General features: G+C 43.7%; 1 protein-coding gene and 1 long non-coding RNA gene across 3 annotated transcripts in view; one reads left to right on the forward strand and one right to left on the reverse strand.

The window, feature by feature from the left end:
- The window catches only part of LOC134483176 (uncharacterized), a 28,263-nt gene extending 21,297 nt beyond the window's left edge, over positions 1–6,966 (forward strand). Inside the window, exons 4-6 of one of the 2 annotated variants that reach the window (XR_015643776.1) lie at positions 415–582; positions 2,729–2,842; positions 6,323–6,966. This is a non-coding gene — a long non-coding RNA (uncharacterized LOC134483176). Of the gene's footprint in view, positions 1–393; positions 583–2,728; positions 2,843–6,322 lie in introns of both variants that reach the window. The other variant, XR_015643775.1, reaches the window with a different exon arrangement.
- On the reverse strand, positions 1,884–5,553 carry LOC134483175 (uncharacterized). The gene is made up of 5 exons (XM_087595502.1): positions 5,179–5,553; positions 3,902–4,045; positions 3,104–3,270; positions 2,278–2,383; positions 1,884–2,160 (listed from the first exon to the last, which is right to left on the reverse strand). Exons 1-4 carry the CDS (start codon positions 5,220–5,222, stop codon positions 2,319–2,321), a joined length of 420 nt encoding a protein of 139 aa, XP_087451628.1. The 5' UTR covers positions 5,223–5,553; the 3' UTR covers positions 1,884–2,160; positions 2,278–2,318.
- Positions 6,967–20,193: the final 13,227 nt, after the last annotated feature.

Raw genomic sequence — 20,193 nt, forward strand, 5'->3', positions numbered from 1 at the left:
GTGAGTTCATGGATGAACATACACAAACACCTGCACAGAAACACAAACAAACACAAACTCTCTCTCTCTCTCTCTCTCTCTCTCTCTCTCTCTCTCTCTCTCTCTCACACACACACACACACACACTTACTGACATGGTACACATTCTTTGCACACCAAAAATAAAGTGAGCAGTAATGAAAATACACCAATAATGGAGTCGATGAAGGGAGTTATGCAGAAGCTGGGACTTAGAGTTACTTAAAGGCCCTATGCAGGCTCTCCTTTTGTTGGAGGAGAAATTGCAAGTGCAATGTGGTTCTTTATTTTCTATCTCTAAAGCACACAGGCTATGGTGGAATGTAGGGCTTTGAGCATGTTTGGAAAGTACAATCACACTGAATTAAATCCTAGGGCTGGAACCCTATTCTACAGAATCACAGAGCAGCCTGGATGAAGACACTCAGCTGAAAAGGTGGACATCTCAAGACAGGCACTGGACAATGGCTGAAGACTTGTCTGAAGACTGGAAATATTTTGAAAATTCAGAGAGAAAAAAAAGGACCCTCTGACTACACCGTACTCTAAGGACAGTTTATGCAGGTTAGGCATGGCATGAACTATTGTCTCATGTGACAGATGTCAGCACAAAGTATCCAAGGTATTGTATGCCAATGGTAGCATCAACAGAACAAAGCACACAGTGTCATGAAGACATAAATTATGAGTTTGTGTAGCAAGACCCAGGCCTCTTCCAGGTTCTTAGATAGTAACTGAGAACCTCAAATACGGTAGTGATGTGATAGTGTGGGGGTGAATCTAGTTACAACTAGCTTCTATTGTGACACAGATGACTCTTTTTGTGTCATGGTCAGCTTATAATGAATGACTAGACCTAAGCATGAGAATAACCAAATACTACATTGCTTCTCTAGCTGCTGAGCTTTTAAAAGCCCTGGGGTGACAGCAAGCTTTTGTGGACATACTGGATTGGTCCTTGTGTACTTTAACTCTCTGAGTCACCTCCACTCTCAGTAAGTTAGTTCAATTCCATAAATTGGAAATCAGTCACCTGGAAAAAATACATTCTCAATATGATCCCAGATTGGCCATGGAAAAAGGGTAGCTTGAACTGTCCCACCTAGGTTCTGGGCCTGCACAGGCCTGCTCTCCAACAGAAACCTGTGTTCACAGCTGCAGGCTGCATTCACTATGGGTGTCCTTGAGGTTCTTCCCTAAACTGCCTAGATTAAAATAATTTTCATGCTAACAATCAAAAAACTCATTATGCCAATCTGGCCAACAGGAAGCTAATTTCTATTCTGTATTTTGTCAGATGTGCAGAATACATATGGTCATCATTGATAATAGGTGAAAGATCTGCTCTAATATGGACACTAAGTGGTGCTGGAGGATGATCCTGACCCACAATGAGGAGTGGTAACACCAGAGCCCTGTAGGGATGGCTGGCAAGCTAACACATTGAGCATGCACAGCTCAGTAAATTTCCTGTGAATACACATCTCCTGAGATCTCTCTATTTGATTGGAGGTGATCCTGTCCACCTAATACAGTACATGATGTGGAAGGACAAAAGCACCTGCAGGAGCTGTGGTGATGACTCACAGGATAGAGCATCTGCTACTCTCTCAGAAGAACCACATGGACCCTAACAATTGGGTAAAGCATGTCAGTGATTACTTCATAAAGTGTGTGTCCGAGAAACAGCCACATTTTCCACACAAAAGACACTGTCACACTGGGTACCCCTTGGTGACTTTGAATTCACTTATTAGCCCAGGATCCATGGAACATGCAGAGATCCATCTCCACCTGTCAGGTCTAAGTCCACAGGAGGGGACAGAACCCTTGAATAAGAATGATGGTCTTAAGAGTCAAGAGATAGAATTCAATTTTTATTCATAAGGAATTCATTTTTACAACAAAACAGGATTAAAACAAATAAATTAAAATATTTAAAAATATTTGAAAACATAAAAACAGTAACAAGAACATATAAATATGAAACAACAAAAAGAAAATTTCAATTAAAATCATAACAAAAATATTTCTAAACAGCACAATCTTAACGAACATTTAGAAGCACAGATGTATTGCTGTTTCTCCTCTTGCACACATAATGAAAGGAGGTCCCCCAAGTTGTCTCTCAAGTGCTGTTTTCTGAGAAGAAAGTAAGACCTCAATCAGTCAGGCTGGCTTAGTGTTATATAAATTTAGGGTCTCTAAGCAATGACAAATTAACTCTGAGGAAGAATACTCATCCAAAAAATTTGTTACCGTTCAGGATGTTTGTCATCAGGGACTCCTGAGAAAGCAACTTATTCTTCAGGAAGCTCTCTTACTGGTGTCTGTCCAATTCCAGCTCTCTTGCACTTTCTGAGACCTGGGAGAGGAAGGCAGTTTTTCAGACACTGATTTGGTGGTGAAATGCAAGGCAGCTGTCGGAAGGCTGCCTTCTACGATCTCAGTTCTATTGGACAGTCAACATGGACCTTTTAACTGATATCATTGTTGCTACTCTTTGGGAAGGGCAAAATCTCCAGAGAGCCTCAAAGTAATGTGGGCTGCCAATATGGGACCCAGACTTATACCAGTGCAAACCAAGAACAGGGCAATGGAAGGAACCTCATTGGGTTGCAGGAAGAAAGTAGATGTCCATATGTCACCAAGGTTAAAACCAATGACAAGTTCTAATTTGACATTTGCATTTTGTTCTTATCCCGCAAAGGTGCTTCCCACACAAGAAGTCACATGACCACAGAGTGTCATTTGTCAAAGAACCAAGAACTTGTTCAAAACTCTACAGAGCATCCAATCTATCACGTGGATATGCAATGATGAGGTATGTTATTAATCTGTCACCATTTCTATACTGCAGCTTCAAAAAGAGCAGACAAATATACTTGCAAAATAATTCAGTTTCTGAAAAGTGGTTGGCTTCCCAGAATACTTGTGCATAGGCAGAGCAATGAACAATTCCACTACATGAGGAGGTTGGCTGGTTGTGAGTGTAAATTAGAAAGGTGGTAGGAGAGAGCAAAGATGTATCAAATTGGCAAACTTTATCAGATATTTTTAAGCTAACACAGCTGCTCAACCCTACCAGATGATGCTGGGTCTGGACGTTGCTGGTCTTTATCTTTCTTGTTGAAGTCAACCAAATATTTCTGGTTCAGTGCACAATCAAGATGTACCTCCTTGCTCTCCTGCTTCAGTGGGACCAACTTCTTCCTACATGTGTTCTCCATCAGGAGCTGGCTGAGCAGGTTTCTGGAAATATAGTCTGCATAGTAAGATCATGCTGGCCCTTTCCCCCATTCCTACTCCCAAGTACCACTAACTCTACCAGATCCCAGATACCCATGAAGACTTAATAGAATTCATTTCGATACATATAAGGCTGCTGCACAAACCACAAAGAGTAAATTCCGGGAAGAATAAATTGTTTGTTTGGCCCGAGCACCAATTAGTGTCCACATCTCTCAAAAAGAACATGGATCTACAACTATCCATGAAAGCCCAATGCATGGGGGCAACATCAATTAGTAGTGGGCAAACACCCTCAAAGGAGGTCAGTAGAACCAAGAGAAGGTCATGCTAACCATGTGGTCCACACACTGAGTTTTGTAAAACCTGGTATGACACCATAGGTCCAGGTCAGCCTAATAACCTGCTGACTTCAATCAGTGCTGTTCTATCTAGAGCCTTCTGAAGATGCCTAGACAATCCTGGGTTGAGGAACAGTCTTTTGTGGAACTGAAAACTGAGTCCTAATGACCCTGGCACACTGATGTGTAAACAGCACAAGAGATAGAACCAGAGCTGAAGACCGTCCAATCCAGAACAAAGAAAGTCAGAAATGGCCATTCCACAGGTGATAGGCTTTCTGACCAGGACTTACCTAGAGAAGGTAATCTCCTTCTTCAGCTTATGGCTGTTCTCATGGATCTCAGTGTTCTCCATCTCTAAGTTGTGCAGAATTGACATGACCGCCTCCTCCATTCTCTCCAGGTCTTCATAATATGGATTTGGCCTGAAGTGTGGCCTGTCCCAAATGATAGAATACAATGAACATCAGCATTTAGGAATATATGAGCTCAGGGTGGGTCCTGTACTACCCCAGTCCTGGAAGGACACCTTCTGAATTGTACATATTGGATATTCTTCAGCTTCAGAAACGTGTTTTTCTGCGTCCAGGACACCAGAATCTCAGCATCTAGATGGAGGCTTCCCTGGCTCCCTTTGTTCAATCAAGAGGAAATCTGCAGTCAAGCCAGTTAAGCTATCAAGAGCCTAGGCCACACCTCTCCATGCTCCCCGACCCCAACACACCCAGAAACCGGTGATTTCTTTTCTCCTGTTTTGACAAGAGACCACATATCAACACAAAATTATAATCTGCACAAGGAATACAAATGTACAGACAATCGTGGCCACATAGGCAAAGAACTGTGCTGTTGACAGTGGGGCTCCCAGAACAAAGCATTCACATGACCATGAAAGTGTTACAGGTAAATACTCAGGCTAAGACATAGACCCCTAGATTCCAGGTGTGGAGGGAAATATAAACATATAAAAGTTGTGCATATGCATTTGGATGTATGCACACACAGACTCACAGACTGAGACACACCCACAAAAAAAAGAGAAAAGTTAACAGAATCAGAGAAAGAGAAAAACAAATATGGAAACAGAGAGCACTGTGAGAACCAGGAGAAATGCATGCACCATTGCTGTCTCAGAGTGCAAGACACACAGACAATAACAAACAGGCCTGAGCCTGAGACCTTCTAGTCAAGCATTGAGATGAACAGTTTGGGAACAGGCCCCTCAGGCTGCTGCCTGGATCTTCCAGCACTCAGTCCCCTGCCTAGCAAGTACAGAGACTCACCATAAACTCACTGCAATTACAATCTTGCAAAGCCACCAGCTGTCAAGGGCTTTGCAAATGCACACTAGACACTCACTCTCCCTGACTTTATCCCCGAATTCTTCATTCAGACCACAAGATCTGCTTTTCAATAAATTGAAGCAGATGAGTCCATTTTCCATCTTGCTCCTCAGGAAGGGTCAAGGTTCTGAATCTCCTCTATATGGGAGGTGAGGTTTAGCACAGGGTGGTTAGGGAGGCACAGCTTTCTAGAACCCAAAACCTTAATAGGATAAGAAGAAGGTGACCTTGCAGACCCAGGAATGAAACAAGAGCATTTGGAGCGATTCATCCCCGTTCTTCATGGATCTCTCTGTCAGAAACCTCAGGCGATCTCTCAGGTCATTTCTCTCCTCGGTAATGAGCTGCAGCTCTTTAATCAGCTTCTCCTTTTCCTTCTTGGCCTGATTCTCGCTTAGTTCAGTGCCAGGGGATGATGTTTCTCTCCCAGCGTCTGTAGGTAGAAGAACACAAGTGAACCTGCATGGGGAGAATGCATAGAGTGTACATAGACCACAGTTAGGCCTAAACAGGAGAACAAGCCTGGAACCCAGTGTCACTGCTAGGCGATTGGTCTATGCTTAAGAGGCCTCATCAGTGGATCTCAGTTCTCCCACTACTCTATCGAGACCAAGAGATGTAAGCAGCCAGGTGTTCCCTATTCCGGACATCAGGTGCTTACATGGACCACGGAGATGGCTTCTCCAGGATTATCATCAGCTGAACAGGGTACAGCTTGGTTTCAGGACCCTCACCCCTGTGGGTTCGAACTCAGATGATAAATTCACCACCCACAAGACTTGAGTGATTGGAGACACTCAGATGTCCTACCCTGATACTCTAGGCCAACAACTTTGGATTAAAAACACATTTCCATGGAGGACATGGTCAACAGACTTATCAGTTCCCCTATTTGAAATACCAAATGCCCGAGAATTTCCAATAGGTTACAGGATGAATCTTGGTCCACATGTTCCAAATACTTTTGGTATTTTAGAAACATGTTTGTAACACACAACCTCTAATATATAAAGCTAACGATGACCCTGCCAGTTAGAAGAAATCAGAGGAGGTCTAAGAACATAAGGTTATTGCCTGGAGCACAATTCTCCCCCTGTTCCTACTGTCAGATATCCACTGTATTTAAAGAAGCAATGATAGTGAAGTACATTGCTGCCCTGTCTAACACAGAAAAGGAGGACCCTCCATGACTCCTGATGGTGTTATTATACAATGTAACATAACAAATGCACTGTAAAAGTAAAGACCAGAAGTTCACAGAATAATAGCATTGGCCTTACCATATCCTCCCAGTGGGGATGGGGAAACTAAAGTTCTGAAATCCTGACTTTCAGGAATTGTGATATTCATGGAAATTCAATTCCTTTTCAGATGCTCCAGTTGTTGTGGCCCATTGCTAGAAAGGTCAGCTTAAGCCTGCAGCCCCCCTGGCAGGAAGCTCAAAATACACTGCCCAGAACTTACTCAACATTCCCCAGAAGTGCTGTCTTTGTCCATCATTACTTTGAGACGAAAGGCTAGACTCCTTCACTTTAGTCTCTCCAGAATCGACATTCCCCCTCCGAAAATGCTTGCGAAGACGGGAAAACATGTCTTAGCTTGTAACCGCCAGACTCAGACTGAGAGAAACTAGGGCACTGGTCGTCACTACAACACTGGTGACATCACAGAGGATGCCAGAACTCTCTAGGAGACAATAGAATGTCCAAGAAGGGACAGCTGATGTCATGGGGAGCAGACTTTGCCTCCCTGGTAATGTTCTCCCTGTACTGAGCATAAGCTGAGGTGCCCTTTCCAGGAGACTTTCCTGGGGCAGAGCCACTGAGCATCTCCTGCTTCCAAAGCCAAATTTTCCTCAAGGCTTGATTATAAAAACCTTAGTAATTCTTATGCATCTAAATGAATGTTTCCTTCCATATCTTGCCCCAAAATGTCTCATCCTAACTCAAATTGTCCTCATTCACCAATGTTAGCCATTAAAACTTCCGGAGATTTCACACCAGATTGAATATGCAGTCAAAAGTTCTCCTGTCTCATTATGTACAGGTGCTTTATATCACATCAAGAAGTAGTCTGCATGGTAGGTTACAACATGCGTGTGTGTTAGGGGAACACTCATGAAGTCATGTGCTTAGCAATTGACAATTGCCAGAAAATTCCTTAGTTGAAAGAGTTGAAGTCTTTATGGTGCTAGGAACAGTGTGGAGACCAGTTGGCAGAGGAAAGTGCAATATTGGAGCCACCAATGAAGGGAACCTCATGCTGCTTGTGGGGTTCTCATCTCTGCGCTAATGTCGCCAAAGGAGCACTGCTGACAGGCCTTCTATCAAAAAAATAAAATAGTCAAGAGATATAGGGGGTGCAGATAAAGGTGTAGGACGAGGCTATACACATCACTACGTGGATAGAGCAAGGACCCAGCACTTGTGCTCTGGGTCATGGGCTTCCCCACAAACACAAAAGTATCTGTCACAGTAAAAAAATGGATACTGTATTGAGTGCACACACCAACACTGATTGATCAGATCCATACCCCAGATTTTGGGGGCAGATCCATGGCCCCAAATATCTTCCTCTCAACTTATACAGCAACAAATAAGAAAGAAAGAAAAAAGTCAAAAAAAAAAAGCTCAAGCTTCTCATATGAGGATTGCAGGAAGTGTGATCTGGTGGTCAGTTCTGATTAGGCCATTTTAGATAGAACAGTGCACAGTGATGCTTAATGTGATGGGTCCTATATAAAGCTTTCTGCAATATTGGAATTTTAACAAGCCTCATCCAGAACATACAGAACAGGAAAGGATGTGATCACCATGTCCTTGCTCTCTATCAGGTTATTTTTCTGTGTCCGTGATTGTCAGGCATAGACAGCAAAAATCTGAAATAGCTGGTAGACATGGAACAAAGTGGCTATAACAAAACTATAGTTGTGGGTTACACACCTCAACTGTCAAAGGCTAATGCTGTCCTCACAGTCCCTGGAGGCCACTCTTGTAAGACTGTCTACTGGAAAGTAGAAGCAGGTTTATCTGAGCTCAAAGTGAACCTGGCCAGCTAGGAAGAGGGCAACATGGGATACTTGAGACCCTGTCTAAACCAGCACAGAAACCCACCCTGCATTCAAAGCATCATCCACCAATTCTCGATTATCTACCATTCTCTCCCTACCAGTCTTTCAGACTGGAACTGTAGAAAAGAACTGGAAATGATCTTCCTATTCTGAAGACCTTGATCTCTCTTACCTTAGGTGTACATTAAGAACTCATGCAAATGGGTATGACCATCTGAACATCTTAGTATCACCTACTCAGTATATCTAGCATAATACTGTGCCTATGGCAATCTCAAGTTTCCTTGAGTTTCGCTGACCCAGCAAGAAGTATGAAGTACTGAGGTCAAACCCCAGTGATCCTTTCAAGGGTTTAGAAGAAAGCCATCAGAGAAACTCCACTTCTTTGTCCTTAGATTAAATCAAGCTGATACAATGTGAACCTGGTGGGCTATTTAACCATGCATCTTTCTGCCATCCCCACCTTTCTGAATTCAGTCCATGTGAACCTGCATGGGGAGAATGCATAGAGTGTATGTACATAGACCACAATGAGGCCTAAACAGGACAACAAGCCTGGAATCCAGTGTCACTGCAAGGAGTTTGGTCTATGCTTAAGAGACCTCCTCAGTGGGTCTCAGTTCTCCCACTACTCTATAGAGACCAAGAGATGTAAGCAGCCAAGTGTTCCCTATGCCTGCTGACACACGCAATAAATGCAGTAAATTTTAATTTTTGTTCAGTTGTTCAGTAACTTACATATTGCTGTGGAAGTGATGGGGTTTAATGATCAGCATTGCATTTAACAATGCATAACCAATCATCCCTCCTAGAATGACTGTATATAGAGAAAGAAAATTTATTAGAATGGTGTATAGGCTGTGGTACAGCTAATTCAACAAGGAATGGAAGGTCCAAATTGCAGTAGTTGCCCCTGTTGAAGCCAATCCCCCTAGCATAGCTGTAGCCATTTTGTTCCATGCCTGCCAGATAGTTCATATTCTTGCTGTACTATGTCTGTCTGTCATGATTGTCTGAAAATAATTTAACTCAGAGCAGGGTCAGGAATGATCACATAACTTGTGTATGTTTTTTTTTATTGGTTATTTTGTTTATTTGCATTTCAAATGTTAACCCCCTTTCCAGTTTCCCCTACAATAACCCTGCATTCCACCCCCTTCCCCAGCCTCCTCGAGGGTGCTCCCCCACCCACCCATTCCGGAACCACTGGAAGGAAGTTCTTTATGTTGTGAGGTTTCTTAATCTTAAATTTCATAATTATAAGCTTCATGTAGGACCAATAAAATTAAAGGTCAATATGAGGGCTGCAGTGATGGCTCCATGGTTAAGAGCACTGACTGCTCTTCCGGAGGTCCTGAGTTCAAATCCCAGCAACCACGTGGTGGCTCACAACCATCTGTAATGAGACCTGATGCCCTCTTCTGGTGTGTCTGCAGACAGCTACAGTGTACTTATATATAAATAAATAAATCTTTAAACAGATAAAAAGTCAGTATGAACCTTTGTTGTCTAAAATGGCTTGAGTCAGGGCTGACAACCAGACAGCCCTTCCAGCACCTGCCTATGACCTCACAGTTTTAGTCTTTATAAACTGACATAGAAAAATGTCCAGGGTCGTAGCCTGACAAATTCTCAGCTATGTCTCTGATGATCAGTCTTAGGGTGGGCATTCAATAAACCATCCCTGTCTAAGTGAGGTCAGAGTTTGTGTGGTTTATGGGGCAACCCCTGGACTCCAACGGTTTTGTCCATAAGGCTGGATATTTAAGCTGGTCTTCAGTACATGCAGTAATCCTGAAGAAGTAGGCGAATTAATAAAGCAAACTTCCTTCTTCCATGTCCTTGATATGAGCCAGCAGAAGGTGTGGTCTAAACAACAACCAATGGATTGGGTAAAGATCTTTACCAATCCTACAACAGATAGAGGGCTTATATCCAAAATATACAAAGAACTCAAGAAGTTAGACCTCACGGAGACAAATAACACTATTTAAAAAATGGGGCTCAGAGCTAAACAAAGAATTCACAGCTGAGGAATGCCGAATGGCTGAGAAACACCGAAAGAAATGTTCAACATCTTTAGACACAAGGGAAATGCAAATCAAAACAACCCTGAGATTTCACCTCACACCAGTCAGAATGGCTAAGATCAAAAACTAAGGTGACAGCAAATGCTGGCAAGGATGTGGAGAAAGAGGAACACTCCTCCATTGTTGGTGGGATTGCAGACTGGTACAACCATTCTGGAAATCAGTCTGGAGATTCCTCAGAAAATTGGACATTGAACTACCTGAGGATCCAGCTATACCTCTCTTGGGCATATAACCAAAAGATGCCCCAACATATAACAAAGACACATGCTCCACTATGTTCATAGCAGCCTTATTTATAATAGCTAGAAGCTGGAAAGAACCCAGATGCCCTTCAACAGAGGAATGGATACAGAAAATGTGGTACATCTACACAATGGAATATTACTCAGCTATCAAAAACAATGACTTTATGAAATTCATAGGCAAATGGATGGAACTGGAAAATATCATCCTGAGTGAGGTAACCCAATCACAGAAAAGCACACATGGTATGCACTCATTGATAAGTGGATATTAGCACAAATGCTTGAATTACCCCAGATGCACAGAACACATGAAAATCAAGAAGGATGACCAAAATGGAATGCTTTACTCCTTCTTTAAAAGGGGAACAAGAATACCCTTGGCAGGGAATAGGGAGGCAAAGTTTAGAACAGAGGCAGAAGGAACACCCATTCAGAGCCTGCCCCACATGTGGCCCATACCTATACAGATATTAGATAAGATGGATGAAGCAAAGAAGTGCAAGCCGACAGGAACTGGATGTAGATCTCTCCTGAGAGACACAGCCAGAATACGGCAAATATGTAGCTGAATGCCATCATTAAACCACTGATCTGAGAACCGGGCCCCCGTTGAAGTAATCAGAGAAAGGACTGGAAGAGCTTGAAGGGGGTTAAGACCCCATACGAACAACAATTCCAACCAACCAGAGCTTCCAGGGACTAAGCCACTACCCAAAGACTATACATGGACTGACCCTGGACTCCAAGTTCATACGTACCAATGAATAGCCTAGTAAGAGCACCAGTGGAAGGGGAAACCCTTGGTCCTGCCAAGACTGAACCCCCAGTGAACATGATTGTTGGGGGGAGGGCGGTAATGGGGGAAGGATGGGGAGGGGAACACACAAATAGAAGGGGAGGGGAAAGGGTTGAGGGATGTTGGCCTGGAAATCGGGAAGGGGAATAACAATCGAAATGTAAATAAGAAATACTCAAGTTAATAAAGATGAAAAAAATAAAAAGAAAAAAGAAGGTGTGGTCCACATTAGAGGTGGGCCTTTCCATCTCAAAAGATCTGAATTAAAGATTTATCTTCTGATCTCCAAGATTTGGATTACAAGTAGGTCTTCTTGCTTCAGAAAATTTAATTAAGAAAAAAAATACAATGGTGCTTATGCCTTTAGCCTCAGCATCCAGGAGGTAGAGGCAGGTGGATCTCTGAGTTCAAGGCCAGCCTGGTCTACAAAATGAATTCCAGGACAGCCAGAGCTACACAGGGAAACCCTGTCTCAAAAAAAAACAAAGAAGAGGAGGAGGACCAAGAGGAGGGGGTTGAAGAGAGGAAAACAGAAAGAAGGAAGGAGAGAGAGTAAGAGAGAGAGAGACAGAGAGAGAGAGAGACAGAGAGAGAGAGAGAGAGAGAGAGAGAGAGAGAGAAAGATCTCCCCCTTGGGCATCAAGCCATTTGGCATTATTTAATTCCAGGTACACTCAAGTTGACAGCCAAGAACAGCAATCACATTACCCGTGGTTGTGATCTCACCCTGGTAGGCTCCTGAGTAGGAGGCTGAAGCAGGAGAATTGCCATAAGTCTGATGCCAGCATGAACTACACACATGTTCCAAGCCAAGCCAATCTTGGCTACAATTTGAGATTCTGTCTGAAAAATATGAAAGAGAAAGAAAACATAATTTCCTAGAGCAGTGTTTCTCAACCTTCATATGGCCTCAACCCTTTAGAACAGTTCCTCATGCTGTGGTGACCCCAACTACAAAATTATTTTGTCGCTACTTCACAACTGTAAATTTGCTACTGTAATGAATCTTTATTGTAGTGTAAACTATCTGATAGGAGACCCTGTGTGGGTCACGACCCCCAGGCTGAGGGCCTTTGCCCTAGAGGTGGTCTTGACCTAGTTCATATAGTTCATATTATAATGGGCTCTCTCAGTGTTTGAAGGTCAAGTATATTCACTTGTAACATCAAAACTTAAAAATTCAGTTGACCTGCTGGCTGGTATGGTCTGACATCCCCCAGAATGCCTTTGCCATTTTGTTCCATGTCTGCCAGCCATTTCATATTGTTGCTGTAACACGCCTGCCGTCACTGACGAGGAGAAGGGACTTGGCTCAAGGACATGCTGACCACACACCTTGCTTTGTTCTGAATGTTCTGTATGCGGTTTGCTAATCTTGAGAAATTCTACACCTGAAGGAGTGGTTCCCTGAAGTGGACACAGGTGAAAGGCTAAGGCAGATGTGTGAAGGAACGTTTCACTGAAGCAGACACAGGTAAAAGGATGTTCTGCTAAAGCACGCATGTGAAGGGACACGTGATGAAGGGTTCTGCACTAAGGACACACATGCATTGGTCTGCCTTGCATTCTGTAATTGAGCTTCATTTGTTGGGACTTCATAGAACCACAGCAAAAACCCTTCTGGTGGGCTGTGTAGTTTCTCACTGTTTCCTTGGACTCGGGCTGATGGGCAGAGTGATGTCAGCTGAGACAGACACATGTGCTGACACAGGACACACGCTAAGGCCAGGCCCATGGAGGACACGGATATTGAGAGGGAGTTTGGATGGAGTTATGCTTGCGTAGCTTATTGGTCTGGGGTCTCTGCTGATCTCTGCTCGCCTGAGAGCTGCTCTTACTACTGTGTAGCATCTTGGCTGCTCTTTGTTCCCCTTGGACAGCCCTCAGGACCAGGCACTCCTCTCCCTTAACCATGGCTGCTGTCCTCTTCCTCTCTCCTCTTCATCACACATGTTCTTCCTTTATTCTCTGGCAGCTTCTTCTTCCTTCTTCCCTCCTCATGATCCTCTCTAGCAAAGCCCTCAAAGCTCACCTCCCCCATCTCTCTGCTGTGCTGCTGTTGGCTGTTGGCTTCTTTATAATCACAGTTAACTGGGAGCAGGGTCAGTTATTTGGGGTTAACCAGTCTTGAGTTCTACAAATTAGCATTAAAATACAAGCAGCATTAGGCCAATACACTACAGGGATTTTTGTTTGTTTGTTTGGTTGGTTTGGTTTAATTTTTATTTACCTTTTTACTTGTTATTTTGTTTTTGGCTATTTATTATTAATCGGTTATTTTATTTATTTACATTTCAAATATTGTCCTACTTTCCACACTCCCCTCATCATACCTTACATTCCATTTCTGCTCAGCTTTGCCTATGTGACAGTGCTCCTGCACCCACACATATCCATCCCCACCTCACTCCTCTAGGATCTGTGTTTGGTGGGGCAATAGGCCTCACCTTTAACCATAGAGCATCCTTGCATACACTTTGGCTGGCAGTTTGGCCCCTAGGAGCTTGGGGATTAGGGAAAGACGATCTGATCAGATATTAAAGCCAATGATTGCTGCATTTTCTTCTTTTTCTGGTTGTAGGTGAAATTATGTTTGTGTGCTTCTCTTTTTTGAAATTATTGAGAGATGATTAATTTCTTGGTTTTTCTTGGTTATAGTTTAGCTCATTGTCTTGGAGTTTTCCTCCTATTATCCTCTGTTGTGCTTTCTTAGAGAAAAGTATTGTTTATATTTGGTTTTGTAGGGTTGGGTATTTAGCTGAGTGGTAGAACGCTTGCCTGGCAAGCTCAAGGCCCTTGGCTCGGTCCTCCGCTCCGGAAAAAAAATTATTCATTAAATTTGGTTTTGACAAGAAATATCTTGGTTTCTCCATTTATGGTGGTTGAGGATTATGCTGGATATAGGAGCCTGCGTCTGCATTACATCTGCCCAAGATTTTCTGACCTTTAGAGTCTCTGTTGTGAAGTCTGGTGTAATTCAGATACGTCTGAATTTTTTTGTTACTGGATATTTATACTGAAAGAACCCCAAATTTGGGGAGACTCTTGCTCCAGTCTCGGGATGGCGTGCCCCAGGAAACACGAGTAGCCGATCTTGATGTAACAACAAGAGGTAGCTTTATTAAAGAGATCTCGGGCCGACATGTATCTCATGGAGCCGACCTTGAGCCTCTAAAGGCAGGGGTTTATATAGGGAAAGCCAGGGGATTTCGCGTGGTTACACATGATTGGCTGATTCAAATGGTGCACAGTTACTTTTGTCGCGGAGTTACATCAGCAGAGAATACGTGTAATCTAGCATCTCAGCAATGTGTGTAGGGTGACTCATCTCACTCAGCAGGGGGTGGACTAATCCTCAGGGAGTGAAGGAAGGGGAAAGGGTGGCTTCAGATGGCCAGTGTCCTTGGGGGCTGATAGCCGGGTCAGTGAACCCTATCTCAAAATCTCTTAGGCATGTCAGGACTTTGTTTGTGACTGACTTTTTGAAATTTAACTCTTCAATACCTTACACCTATTAATGTTCTTTCTTTGATCTGTGCATTTAGTGTTTTAATTATTGTGTGAATGCAGGAATTCTTTCTGGTATAATTAATTTGATGTTCTGTAAGCTTGTTGTACCTTTATGGTCTTTTCTTTCTTTACCTTATGGAAGTTTTCTGCTATGATTTGTTGAAGGTGTTTACTGGACCTATGAACTAGAAATCTTAATTCTCTTCACTATCTATTATCCTTAGGTTTCAACATTTAATTGTGTCCTGAAATTCATTGATGTTTAGATTCAATGAACCATACATGTTTATCTGAGATGGGTGTTTATGCTTTGTGGGTGACCTCCTTTACCCCAACTGTTCTATTTAGTAGCACGTTGGATAATGAGACATGGTCAGCAATGGTGACCTCTTCCCATAAACTATATGAAAATAGGGAGGGGAATTGATGTGTGTCAAGTATCAGTAGTCTCCTGGGTGGTTTTGATTCCCAGTTGGCCACATGCAACAGTTTCAAAAGCCCAGGTTTGATGTTCCTTGGGATTCCCATGATGATGTACTCAGATATGACAGAAAAAGACCAGAATACACATGTGAGAACTTGATTTCTATAATAGAGAGAACATTACTAAGTTATGTTACAAAATATTAGATCACACGGTGATCTCTATGAATGTATTATTTAGTGAAAAACTAGTGTGTGGTATAGCATTGCCATGGCACAGACATTTAAAGAAAAAGTTGTTTGTTTACTGCAAACATGGACTTTATTACCATATGACTCACCTACTACACACCTTCATTGCAAAGGTAAAACGTGCACTTAGGTCCAGAGGAGATCAAGGCATATCTTGAAAGGCAATGAAGATGACTAATGCAATGGAAAGTCTTTGAATTGAAGGATTTTTAAGAAAGTGTGCAGAGGGAACAAGAATGCTCTTCTTCTGAGAGGTCAGTGAATTAGGAAGGATAGTTGGGAGCTTTACTTGACTTCAGCATCTGATTCCTGAGACTTCATTGGTAAACTTAATGTCTGGAATTTTGTGTTGTAAAACAACACATTGGCTCTGCAGCTTTTGGGAAGGCCCATGGACAGAGAGATCACACCCGCTGGGAACCATTTGTGTGGCCATCACATTTTGGAAAGACACTTGAGAAGTCCTCAAGGAGAAAATAATGAAAAACTAAATGTCTTCACAGGAATTACCTCAATTCTGACTATGATTTTTTCATATTAGTAATTTATACTTGATTCTTTTTTTTTTAATTTAAAACAAGAGCCTTCGGTTTTAATCTGTGGTGGTCGTAGAGTCACAAAATGCTTACAATACCTGTATGGCACCGGTGTCATCTCCATCTCCGTCCTGCAGATAGGAGAGACACCACAAAGTTCTTCTCAAAGCAGTTTATTCAGGAACCTTTCTTTCTGCATGCAAGCAGCAGTCTCCTACCCCCAAGGACACTCCCTACAAAAAAACCAGTAACCACGCCCCATCAGTGCAGTCTACATAGTCTCAGTTCATAGGTCCACGCCAAATGGCCTGATCTTGTGTCATGGTGCGCCTGCGCAGTTCTCACGATGGGCGTGGCTTACTTTTGGATGTATGAGGAAGTCAGGTGCTAGTCATAAGACTTGGCAGCAGTCCCGGGCGCCATCTTGGGATTGCCGCCACACCTGCTCCCCACAACCCGGGATCTAACACTATGGGGTTAGAGATTCTTCTTTTAAATGCATCACCATGGACAACTTCCATTTAACCAGCAGGTGTCCATGCCAGGCAGACACTGAGCAGGTTGTATGTTCTGTTAATCTCCACAACAACCCAATTCAGCAGAAACACCCCCATTTTACAGGTGAAGAAACCACAGCTCAAAGCAAATGAGTGTCAGGGTCCCATCAGTCTCACTGGCTGTCACTCAGACCCACATCCTTCTCTGTAAAGGGAAGCCATGGGCCTGATGTGGCTGTGCAAGCTGACTCTGCTGAGATGATCAATGCTATTCTTGACCCTGGGAGAATTTAAGACAAGGTGACCCACAGACTCCTGTGATAGATTCTATCTCTGGGTTCTAGGGTGGGACACAGTATCACTTGCATGGGTCTCTACTCATCTGAGGAGTCTGTTCCCATCTGTCAGCTTCTATGGCAGTGGTTCAAATCCCTCCTAATGATGTAACCCTTTAATACAGATCTTCATGCTGTGGTCACCCCCACCATAAAATTATTTCATTGCGACTTTGTAACTAATATTGCTGTTCTTGTAAGTCATAATATGCAACTTATCTGATAGGCAAAGTATCAGAAAAAAAGGGCCTGGGAAGGGGTCTCGACCCACAGGTTGAGAAACATTGCTCTGTGAAATACTTTTTTTTTTTTTTTTTTATTAACTTGAGTATTTTTTATATACATTTCGAGTGTTATTCCCTTTCCCGGTTTCCGGGCAAACACCCCCCTCCCCCCTCCCCTTCCTTATGGGTGTTCCCCTCCCAACCCTCCCCCCATTGCCGCCCTCCCCCCAACAGTCTAGTTCACTGGGGGTTCAGTCTTAGCAGGACCCAGGGCTTCCCCTTCCACTGGTGCTCTTACTAGGATATTCATTGCTACCTATGGGGTCAGAGTCCAGGGTCAGTCCATGTATAGTCTTTAGGTAGTGGCTTAGTCCCTGGAAGCTCTGGTTGCTTGGCATTGTTGTACTTTTGGGGTCTCGAGCCCCTTCAAGCTCTTCCAGTTCTTTCTCTGATTCCTTCAATAGGGGACCTATAGTGGTTTGCTGCTGGCATTCGCCTCTGTATTTGCTGTATTCTGGCTGTGTCTCTCAGGAGCGATCTACATCCGGCTCCTGTCGGTCTGCACTTCTTTGCTTCATCCATCTTGTCTAATTGGGTGGCTGTATATGTATGGGCCACATGTGGGGCAGGCTCTGAATGGGTGTTCCTTCAGTCTCTGTTTTAATCTTTGCCTCTCCCTTCCCTGCCAAGGGTATTCTTTTTCCTCATTTAAAGAAGGAGTGAAGCATTCACATTTTGATCATCCGTCTTGAGTTTCGTTTGTTCTAGGGATCTAGGGTAATTCAAGCATTTGGGCTAATAGCCACTTATCAATGAGTGCATACCATGTATATCTTTCTGTGATTGGGTTAGCTCACTCAGGATGATATTTTCCAGTTCCAACCATTTGCCTACGAATTTCATAAACTCGTTGTTTTTGATAGCTGAGTAATATTCCATTGTGTAGATGTACCACATTTTCTGTATCCATTCCTCTGTTGAAGGGCATCTGTGAAATACTTTTAAAGTAAGGCCTTCTTCTCAGGAGAACCCGGAACAGTTGTCAGACCAGAGATGCCCTGAACTAATTACATGTTTTAGCAGGCCTTAAGGACAACAGAGATTCCTGGCTAAAGGCACAATCTGAAATCACTGTCCCCAGGACATTTCTTGCCTCAGGTTTTCCCCATAACAATGTGAGTCTGCTTGAACATGTCTGTCCAGGAAGCCAGTCCCTGTAGACTGTTATACAGACAGAATGCTAAAGTTAAGAATGGTTTCCCTCTGACGGCCCATAGTCACTTCTCTAGAAGTAAGTTCAAGTACCCTGTGTGTAAAGTCACATAGTGTGTGAGACTTGAAATGTCATCCGTTTGAGTTGACAAAAAACAATTCTGACTTCAGATTTACAGCTGACCAACAGTTATTTTCAGGAGAACACAGAGGGTGGCCAGGCCTGCAGAGTCAGATCCCCTCCCTGCTTGGGACAATCCCACCCACAGTAGACTTCTGCTTCTCCTAACAGTGTTATCAGAAAATGTGACCTTAAGGTTCTGAAGTACACAATATGAACAAACCCTAAAGTTGTTAGATGGCCGATATGGGGCTTTTCTCTGCTTTAAGATCATTCTGGCCTCTCCTCTCCCCTGGACTGCATTCTGTTCTCTCTGGTCCGTTGATCTTTAAGTACCTGGGTTCAACTCAAGGCCTGGGTGGGGAAGAGGACCTTTTCTTGTAGGAATGAGCATGGATCAAGAATGTATCCCCACTGTGACTGGGCAACAAAGTACCAGAAAATCTCCTCCAATCACAGAACTGGGTCATGTGGGAGCCACCACTGTTTCAAAGGGACAGCTGGTTGCTTTCTCCTGGAAGAAGCACTTGGGGGTTGACTGTCACTTCTGAACCTTCTGTTCTAAGTCACTTCTCAGAAGGGGCACTTTGCTCTAAGACCTTTGGGGGACTCACCTAGCACTGGGGCTGGAGGATCCTATGGTGTTGCAGCTCTGAGCTGGGAGGGGGAGCTCTCACACTGACTTGAAGAAGCCTGTTTTCACAGCTGATCTATGTCTGAGGAACAGGTGCTTTTAAAGAAGCATGTGAAAGCATCTCCTGCAGGAGAGCCCATTCTGCAGGGAAAGTCACACAGGACATCCAAAAGTGGATTCCCACCTTCCACAGGGTGGGTGAACCAGGGAGGGCGCTGGATGGTCAGAGAGTTTGAGAAAAGCCTGGATTTTCTGAAAGACTTCCAGCACTTTACATCCCACCACTATCCCAGGCTCACATGTGAGGCTCAGCAACGAGCGCCACCTGCTGGGGTCCCTGAAAACTAAACTTGGAGTGGAGAACTGTGGAATACACCTCTGGGTAGGGGGAGATGCACGACTCCAGGGCCAGGCCTGGGGTCTGTCCCTTTGGGTCTCCTTGCTTCCCAGAGGCTCTGAGTGCAGGGCCAGAGAGCCCAAATCTCAAATTCTTTGGCCTAAGTAGTGAGAGTCAACAGGGCAGGGCAAGGCAGGGCAGGGATGGGCAAAGGAGGGCCAGGCACAGGAAAGCCAAGCCCAGCCAGCCAGTGGATAGGCTCTGGGCATGAGGGACTGGGGACAGCAGGACCGACCCTCACTCTCCAGGCTGGGCATGGCACCCCAGCAGGGATGTGGAGAGTCCTGGAACCGACAGCCCCTTGTCCTCTGGCTGCATCTGACAGTGCATGGAGGGCTTGAATTCAGAGAGGCTCCTGGGATCCCCCGATTTCCTAATCACATTGTGCTCACAAGAACACTATTAATCTTCTACAAAATTACAGAGCAGGCTGTATGAAGACTCTCAGCTGACAATGTGGACATAAATTATGAGTATGTGTAGCAAGACCCAGGTCACTTCCAGGTTCTTAGATAGTAACTGAGAACCTCAAACACGGTAGTGATGTGATAGTGTGGTGTTAATCTAGTGACAACTAGTTTCTATTGTGACACAGATGACTCTTTTTGTGTCATGGTTAGCTTATAATGAGTAGAAGACCTAAGCTTGAGAATAACCAAAGACTACATTAGTTCTCTAGGTGCTGAGCTTTTAAAAGCCCTGGGGTGACAGCAACTGTTTGTGGACATTCTGGATTATTCCTTCTGTACTTTAACTCTCTGAGTCACCTCCACTCTCAGTAAGTTAGTTCAATTCCATAAATTGGAAATCAGTCACCTGGAAGAAATACTTTCTTAATGTGATCTGAGATTGGCCGTGGAAAAAGGGTAGCTTGAACTGTCCCACCTAGGTTCTGGG

Source organism: Rattus norvegicus, chromosome 19 (genome assembly GCF_021556685.1).
Source record: "Rattus norvegicus strain SHRSP/BbbUtx chromosome 19, alternate assembly SHRSP_T2T, whole genome shotgun sequence".
Classification (NCBI taxonomy): domain Eukaryota; kingdom Metazoa; phylum Chordata; class Mammalia; order Rodentia; family Muridae; genus Rattus; species Rattus norvegicus.